At 47.2% G+C, this 9,124-nt stretch overlaps 1 protein-coding gene across 1 annotated transcript; it reads right to left on the reverse strand.

Moving 5' to 3' along the window:
* Nucleotides 1-1,286: 1,286 nt before the first annotated feature.
* On the reverse strand, nucleotides 1,287-7,302 carry LOC116520185 (gonadotropin-releasing hormone II receptor-like). The gene is made up of 3 exons (XM_032234335.1): nucleotides 6,751-7,302; nucleotides 3,003-3,207; nucleotides 1,287-1,723 (listed from the first exon to the last, which is right to left on the reverse strand). The coding sequence occupies exons 1-3, from the start codon at nucleotides 7,300-7,302 to the stop codon at nucleotides 1,287-1,289; spliced, it is 1,194 nt and encodes a 397-aa protein (XP_032090226.1).
* Between the last annotated feature and the right edge of the window lie 1,822 nt (nucleotides 7,303-9,124).

Consider the following 9,124-nt stretch of genomic DNA (forward strand, 5'->3'; position numbering starts at 1 on the left):
GCTTGGGCTGAGAGGTTGGACTAGATGACCTATGAGGTCCCTTCCAATGCTGTTAATCTGTAAAGAACAGAATTTGCCTTTGGAGGTTGTGTGAGTTTCATCACTGGAGGCTTTCAAGAAGAGACTGGACTGCCCTCGGTCAGAAATGGTGTAGGGCCTCCTGCTTGGCTAGGGTGTGTGTGTTGGACTAGATGACCTCCAAGGTCCCTTCCAAATCTGTTAACCTGCGTTGCACTTAAAAAGAAAGTCCCCCCCCCAGCTGCAATTGTGAAAAATAAAAAGATTTACAGAAGGGTGAAAATTATTTTTAGCTCTCCCCCTCCAAACAAAAAAATGTATCAAAATACTCAGTCTTCAAATACAGTTCAAGGCCAGTTCAGTCACGCTGTCATGGAATTTTATTTTATTTTATTAATCAAATGTATGCCCATCTCAAGATTGTGTCTTTCATTCATCAGATGAGACACCTCTGAATGTATGAGAGTGCTCAGATTGCCTTGGAGGATGGCCACAGACAATGATAGCTGGTCCTCGACTTGACGACCATAATGAAGCTCAAAATTTGTTAAGGGAGTTTTGCACCATTTTACGACTTTTCCTGCCGCAGTTGTTAAGTGAATCACCGCCGATGTTATTTTCTAAGACGGTTGTTAAGTGAATCCGGCTTCCCCATTGACTTGGCTTGTCAGAAGGCCGCAAAAAGGGATCACATCATCCAGGGACACTAACCGTCATAAATATGAGTCAGTTGCCAAGCATTTGAATTTAGAATCGTGTGACCATGGAAATGCTGCGACAGTCATAAATGTGGGGGGAAAAAATTAAGACACTTTTTTTTCAGTGCTGTGATAATGTTGGTCACTAAACAAATAGTTGTAAGTCAGGGACTAGTGTTTTCCCCAACTGATTCAAAAGTCAAATCTCACTGGATCATTTTATCTGAACCTCAAACGGGATCTCGTTTGCTTCCAATTCAGATAGGGGTCATAATTCGATTTATTTTTCCTCGTTCTGGAATATTCCGGAATGTACCTTTTTTTCAGGACTGTGGTAACTTCGGTCACGAAACGAATGGTTGTAAGTCGGGGACTACCTATGTTTTCTCCAACTGATTCAAAAGTCAGACTCAAATCTCGATGGATCATTTAATCTGAACCTCAAACGTGATCTCGTTTGCTTCCAATTCAAATAGAGGTCATGATTCGATTTTATTTTTTCTCGTTCTGGAATATTCTGGAATTTACCGGAAGGAAAAAGTAGCCCAGCGGTCCAAGTCGGCTGGCTGTTCAGACGCAGCTCTCTGCCACTTTCTCCTTCCTGGTCCAGGCCACTTTTGGACTACGGGGAGATCCTGGTTTGCATGCCCAGTGGACTCCCATCTCTGCCCTGGGGCCGTTGCTCATGGTGGACGCCTGCCCAGAGGCCATGCGGAGAGACGGTGCTTTGGCCAACTTCCTGCTGGGCCGGAAGCAATAGACGAGCGGGTCGAGGCAGGTGCTGAGGAGGCCGAAGAGGAAGAAGATGTGGCCGAGCGAAGGCGGCACCTGCTCCCGGGTCAGCATCTCGGGTGAGAACCAGTACCAGAGGCCCAGCAGATAGTAGGGTGTCCAGCAAGCGACAAACGTCAGGACAGTGATAGCCGACATCTTCAAGGCGCGGATCCAGATTTGAGGGATGTTATCGCGTGAACAGCGCAGACGGACCTCCCTGGATTTTGGCGGCGCTGCAGGAGACAGAAGGCGACAACAATAGAGACATGTTTTAGGGTTATGTTGTGGACTGTTGCCCGCCGAATCAGAGGAGGCGGCGGCGTGGAAGTCAGGGTCAGCATCAAGATGGGTGAAGAGGGTGGGGGTGGGGCAGAGCCTGGGCCGTCTGTCAGCCCTCTGATGGAGAGTCAACAGAGGTGGCTGATGAGGAAGAGGAGGAACAGCTGGGTCCAGTGCCTGATGCACAGATATGCAGAAGGCAGAGGAGAGGAGAGCAGTGGAAATCTATGGGCCGGTCCTTGGGGCGGAAGAGCCATGGCTCCTAGCGAAGCCCCACCCTAGCTCTGGGGATAAAAAGCAGGGGGTGGAGATGAATAGATGGGGCAGACGACCATTCATCTCCTTGCCGGACAGACTTGTAAGCCTGTGGTGAGAGAGAAACTTTTTGCCGGGTCTGCCGGCTCCTCATAAAGGAATCTTTGAGTTCACTTCAAAGGGTTGGTCGTGTTTGGGGAGCTGGGTCAGAACAGGTTAATGATGGGTTCTTGAACAAACCAGGATTGGCTCCATTCAGAAAGGACCCCGAGCCCCAAGGAAACCAGCTGTATCTGGGTGTGATACCCTTCAAGAGCCTAATGGTAAAGATGCCAAGCTAGAAACTGGGAGACAGGGAGTTCTAGGCCCACCTTGAACATGAAAGCTCTCTTTCAGGCCATCTCTAGGAAACAGAGAGTTCTAGTTCCATCTTAAGCACAAAAGCCGGGTGGGTGCCTTTGGGCCAATCACCAGGAGACGGAGAGTTCTAGTTCCGCATTGTGCATGAAAGACAACTGAGTGACTTTGGACCAATGACCAGGAGACGGTGAATTCTAGTCCTGCCTTGTGCATGAAAGCCAGCTGGGTGCCTTTGGGCCAATCACCAGGAGATGGAGAGTTTTAGTCCTGCATTGGGCATGAAAGACAGCTGGGTGACTTTGGGCCAATCACCAGGAGACAGTGAATTCTAGTCCCGCCTTGGGCATGAAAGCTGGCTGGGTGACTTTGGGCCAATCACCAGGAGACAGTGAATTCTAGTCCCGCCTTGAGCATGAAAGCTGGCTGGGTGCCTTTGGGCCATTCCTTTTCTCTCAGCTCATCCTACCTCACAGGGTTGTTGTGAATTTAAAAAAAGCAAGATGGTGAACAATGTTCGCCATCTTGAGTTATTTGTAAAAAAAAACCCTTCTACTGGCATCCTCCTTCCTTTCCCAGGGAAGCCCCCCCGCTCCGCCGGCACCTGTCAAGAAGCCTCACCCCGTGCTTGGCTCATCATCCTTGAGATCTCGACCAGAATGCGGGAATAACAGAGCACCATCACCAGCAGAGGCACCAGGAAGAGCCAAGAGAAGGTGAACATGTTGTAGAGCGTTTCCTGCCAGTGCGCCCCAAAGCTGCCCACTGTGGCACATTGGACGAAGTGGGTGGGCTGGGACCGGCTGACCGTGTGGAAGACAAACATCTCCAAAAAAAAAAAAAAAAAAAAAACCAAAAAGGCCGTTTCCCGTACAAAACACACAAACACAACATTAAGATTTCTATTTTAGTTCTGGTTAGAGCAAGCCTTGAGGCAGAGTAGTGTTTTCGAGGCGTGGCCCCTTTAAGACATGTGGACTTCAACTCCCATAATTCCCCAGCCAGCTGTGCTTGCTGGGGAATTCTGGGAATTGAAGTCCTCACGTCTTAAAGGGGCCACGCTTCAGAAACACTGCCTTAAAATATGGTCGGCTAAACTCATCAGTCCCTCTAAAGGAGATTTCTAAACTAAATACATATAGATGTCAGATAGAGATATACAGAAAGACAGATGGGAGAGAGAAACAACAGAAAAGAGAGAGAGAGGGAGGGAGGGAGAATAGAAGGAGATGGATTGATAGAAGCATAGATAGATGGAGGAAAGACAGGCAGGCAGGCAGAGAAACAGATGAGAGAGATGAGAGATGGAAGGATAGTTTGATAGATATATGGAGGGAGAGAGCGAGGGAAACATAGATGATAGGTAGGTAGGTAGGTAGGTAGGTAGGTAATATAGATAAAGATATACAGAGAGCGAAAGAGAGAGAGAGAGAGAATATAGATATAGATAAAGATATACAGAGAGAGAGAGAGAGAGAGAGAGAGATGATAGATAGATTGATGATTGATAGATAGATAGATAGATAGATAGATAGATAGATAGATAGATAGATGATAGATAGATGGATGATAGATAGATGATAGAGATAGATAGATAGATAGATAGATAGATAGATAGATAGATGATAGATAGATAGATAGATAGATGATAGATAGATAGATAGATAGATAGATAGATAGATAGATAGATAGATAGATACAGAGATAGATAGATAGATAGATAGATAGATACAGAGATAGATACAGAGATAGATACAGAGATAGATACAGAGATAGACAGACAGATACCAAGATAGATAGATAGATAGATAGATAGATAGATAGATAGATAGATAGATAGATAGATAGATAGATAGATGATAGATAGATAGATAGATAGATAGATAGATAGATAGATAGATAGACAGACAGACAGACAGAAAGATGGATAGATAGAGAGAGAGAGAGAGAGATAAATAGAGACAGAGAAAGATAGAAAGATAGATACAGAGATAGACAGACAGACAGACAAATAGATACAGAGAGAGAAATAGATAGATAGATACAGAGATAGTTAGACAGACAGCAGACAGACAGAGAGATACAGAGAGAGAGTGGGAAAGATAGATAGATAGATAGATAGATAGATAGATAGATAGATAGATAGATAGATAGATAGATAGATAGATAGATACATAGATACATAGATAGATACATAGATAGATACATAGATAGATACATAGACAGACAGACAGATACAGGTAATCTTTGACTTACAAACATTTGTTTAATGATTGTTCAAAGTTACAATGGTACTGAAAAAAAGTGACTTACAACTGATCCTCGCACTTACAACCAATACAGCCTCTCCACAGCCCCATGTTTAGAATTTGGGTGCTTGGAAACTGGCACGTATTTGCATTAGTTGCAGGATCCCGGTGTCGGAATCAGAATCAGACTAGAGCTGGAAGGGACCTTGGAGGTCATCTAGTCCAGCCCCCTTGCTCAAGCAGGAGACCCTACCTATACTATCTAGTCCAGTGTTTCTCAACCTTGGCGACTTTAAATCCTGAGGACTTCAACTTCCAGAATCTTTGCTGGCTGGGGGATTCTGGGAGTTGAAGTCCACAGGACTTAAAGTCGCTTAGGTCGAGAAACACTGATCTAGTCTCTTCTTGAAAACCTCCAGTGATGGAGCCCCCACAATTTCTGGAGACAAGGACCGTGGGGTCGCTATTTGTGATCCTCCAAGCCAGCTTCCAGCAAGCCAAGCCAAGAGCCAAGGTGGCGCAGTGGTTAAATGCAGCACTGCAGGCTACTGCTAGATCAGCAGTTCAGCGGTTCAAATCTCACCGGCTCAGGGTTGACTCAGCCTTCCATCCTTCCGAGGTGGGTAAAATGAGGACCCAGATTGTTGGGGGCAATATGCTGACTCTCTGTAAACCGCTTAGAGAGGGCTGAAAGCCCTATGAAGCGGTATATAAGTCTACTGCTATTGCTATTGCTATTGCTATGGGAGAAGCCAGAATTTGCTTAACAGCTGCTTGGCTCACTTAACAACTGCAGTGATTCATTTATCAACCATGGCAAAAAACAAATTGGTAAAATTGAGCATGACTCACTTGCTCGGCAAGAAAAATTCTGATCTCAAATGTGGCCGTAAGTCAAATAATATCTGTAGATAGAAATACCTTTGAAAGAATAGGAAAGGTGGAATGGAAGAGGTTGTTGGAACTGCCTGCCTCTAGATTTGAATGTAGGGGTCATGTTGGGTGGCATTTTCTTGTTTTCGTAAATTTAGATGACTTCATAATCCACCCAGAACACATGAGAATGGGATGGGTGGAAAGTAGACCTAGGAGAATCATTTCAAAGGCAGGACGGGGGTCTTTGTCCTTTCTTGACATTGGTATGATACAGATAACAGATTAACAAAGTTGGAAGAGACCTTGAAGGTCATCTTGTCCAACCTCCCCACCCCCCCGCTCAAGCAGACCCTGCACCATTTCTGACAGATGACAGTCCAGTCTCTTCTTGAAAGCCTCCAGGGATGAAGCTCCCACAACTTCCGAAGGCAACTTCTGTTCCATGGGTTGATGGTCCTCCCTGTCAGGAAATTCCTCATTTCCAGGTTGAATCTCTCCTTGGTCCGATTCCATCCATTCTTCCTTGTCTGGCCTTCATGGAAAATAGCTTGACCCCCTAACTCCTCTCTGGGGCAGCCCCTCAAATATTAGAAGATGCTCTCCTGTCTCCCCTGGTCCTTCTCCTCCCTAGACTGGCCAGGCCCAGTTCCTGCAACCGTCTGTTGTATGTTTGAGCCTCCAGTCCCCTCATCATCCTGGTTGCTCTTCTCTGCACTCTTTCTAGAGTCTCAACCTCTTTTTTAAAGGGTGGTGATCAAAACTGGATGCAGTACTCTAGGTGTGGCCTTACTAAGGCTTTATAGAGTGTATTAGTACCTCCCTTGATCTTGATTGTATCCCTCTGTTAATGCAGTTTAGGATTGCATTGGCTTTTTTGGCTGCTGGCTCCTATTTAGCTGGTTGCCCACTAAGACTCCAAGATGCCTCTCTCAGTCACTGCTATTAAGCCTGATTTCACCCAGTCTCTATAGGTGTCCTTTTGGTTTTTCTTGCCTAAGTATCGGACTTGACTTTTCTCTACACTGAATTTCATTTTGTTAGATAGATATGGATTCTACTCCAAGGTGGGTTCTGGCCGCCATTGCTACCGGTTCAGTAGTAAAAAAAATTCCATATGTGCAGAACAGAAAACCAAGATGGCACCACCGAGGATAGAACTGGTACAGTCCCGTGTCCACCAGAGTTACTACCTATTCAGCCAAACCGGACTGAGTAGGTAGGAACCCACCTCTGGTTCTACCTACCTGAGGTACTGCTAGGAGGAAACTGAGGGTCCAGGCCACACACAGCATTGCCTTGTTCTTCCTCTTAGCTCTGCTGACCCTCAGCGGGTGCAAGATGGCTGCCCAGCGGTCCAGGCTGATGGCGACCGTCACAAAGGAGCAGGCGTACATGGCCACCAGCTTCAGGAACATCAAGGTACGGCAGGCCAGGTCACCGGCATACCACTGAACGGTCACATTCCACACGGCGTCCAGTGGCATCACCACGAAGGTGACCAGGAGGTTCGCCGCAGCCAGGTTCATGAGAAGGATGCGCAGATGCGGCTTGCGTTGAAATGTCTTGGTGACACTCCGCAGCATGGAGAGGTTGATGCTGGTGGAGCAGAGGAAAAGGAGCACTGTGAGGGCCACACGGATTTTGGCTGCCGTGGAGAAGGTGGGCAGTTGGGAGCTGCTCCGGGGACCCTCACTTGGGCTGAAGGTCCCATCCATGCTGTTGGATCTCCCATGGTCCCAGAGAGTGGCGTTCATTGGCTCGGCCAACGTCAAGGCTTCCCAAGAAAGGAAGAGCATCCTTCGCCAGAGAGGTCCATCAGCTGGACCAGGGCCTCCCTCCCAAGAAGGACCCCCTCCGGTTCACTGGGAACTCCTATTTCTCCAAGAGCTTGGAAGAAGCAAAAGGACATGGCTTCCTACTCAGAAATAGCTGAGGTTAATCTGATAGGAGTCCTTCTTAAAGCTGGTAATTATTTGGGGGTCACGTTGATCTCCCACCAGAAAGTTGTCCTACTCGGAAGACGTCATGCTTTCTTTGGGATGCTGGGTCTCCATGGCGAAAGGGAGGCACCTTAGTCCACATCGGTGGCTGGGAACAAAAAAACAGTCATGGGTGTGCCACAGTTTCGACTTCTTTTGGTAGCAGCCATCTTCACGGGGGTCCTGAGTCCAGGTGACACACCTGCAAGGCAGTGGGGGGTTTCAAATTTTTTTAGAACCTCTTCTGTAGGCGTGGCCTGCTTTGTGGGAGTGGCTTGCCGGCCATGTAACTGGGTGGGAGTGGCTTGCCAGCCATGGAAGTGGGGGGGGGGTGTTGCCAGCTTGTAAAATGTGGTGCAACCAAAATGTTGGCTCAGAAACTCTGGCATTTGAAGCACGCAAGTCTTAAAGCTGTCAAGTTACAAGACCCTTGCACCTCTAACCCTTTAGAAAAAAAAAAACCCAGGGGTGTTCAAACTTGATAGCTTTAAGACTTGTGGACTTCAACTCCCAGAATTCTTCCTCCAGTCATGTTGACTCAGGAACTCTGGCATTGAAGCATGCAAGTCTTAAAGCTGTCAAGTTACAAGGCCCTTGCACCCCTAACCCTTTAGAAAAAGAGCCCCCCAGGGGTGTTCAAACTTGACAGCTTTAAGACTTATGGACTTCAACTCCCAAAATTCCTCCTCCAGTAATATTGGCTCAGGAACTCGGGCATTGAAGCATGCAAGTCTTAAAGCTGTCAAGTTACAAGACCCTTGCACCTCTAACCCTTTAGAGAAAAAAACCCCCAGGGGTGTTCAAACTTGAAAGCTTTAAGACTTGTGGACTTCAACTCCCAGAATTCCTCCTCTCGCTCTTCATCTTGATGATGTGCGGACGGCGGGGGGAGGGAGCTGGAACCGGTTTTAAACAGCATGGTAGATTTGTGGAAGCTTTTCTATAGAAGAGGTTAGAACTGGCAGGAGCCCACCCCTGCTGCAAGGGGACAGAAGCCAGCTCTCTTTCACTTCATTCCACCAGCCCACCCACCCATATTTCCAAAAATGTCAAAATGCAAAGCTGGTGTGTTTTCACAACTCTGAGCACTCTTCAGCTCCGGCCCCTGTGGCAGGGTGTACAACAGGGGTGTCCAACCTTGGCAACTCCAACTCTCAGAATTCAGCCCTAAGTTTCTATGATTCTATGACTACAGGTAGTTCTCAACTTATAACAGTTCATCTAGTGACCAGTCAAAGTTATAAGGGTGGTGGAAAAAAATTGTCATGATTATTTTTCATGCAGGATGACCAAGGGAGACTAAAAGGAGTTCATGGCTTCCATGACAGCCATGGGCTTGACCCAAGTAATCCAGGGTCCGACTCACTCGGCGGGTCACACACTCGACCTCGTATTTCTCTCGGAGCAGTGGAGTTGTGATCTTGGTTTGAGGGGTAGTGAGATCTTGCCCCTGTCATGGTCAGACCACTTCCTACTGAGGCTTGACTTTCGGAGACCAATCCCCCACTGTAGGGAGGAGGAACCGATTAGGTGGTTCCACCCCAGGCGTCTTATGATCCTCAGGGTTTCCAGACGGCGCTTGGCGTTATGCCTGATACTCTCGCCTACAGTCCGGTGGAGACCTTAGTTGCTACTTGGA

The sequence above is a fragment of the Thamnophis elegans genome, chromosome 17 (assembly GCF_009769535.1).
Source record: "Thamnophis elegans isolate rThaEle1 chromosome 17, rThaEle1.pri, whole genome shotgun sequence".
Lineage (NCBI taxonomy): Eukaryota > Metazoa > Chordata > Lepidosauria > Squamata > Colubridae > Thamnophis > Thamnophis elegans.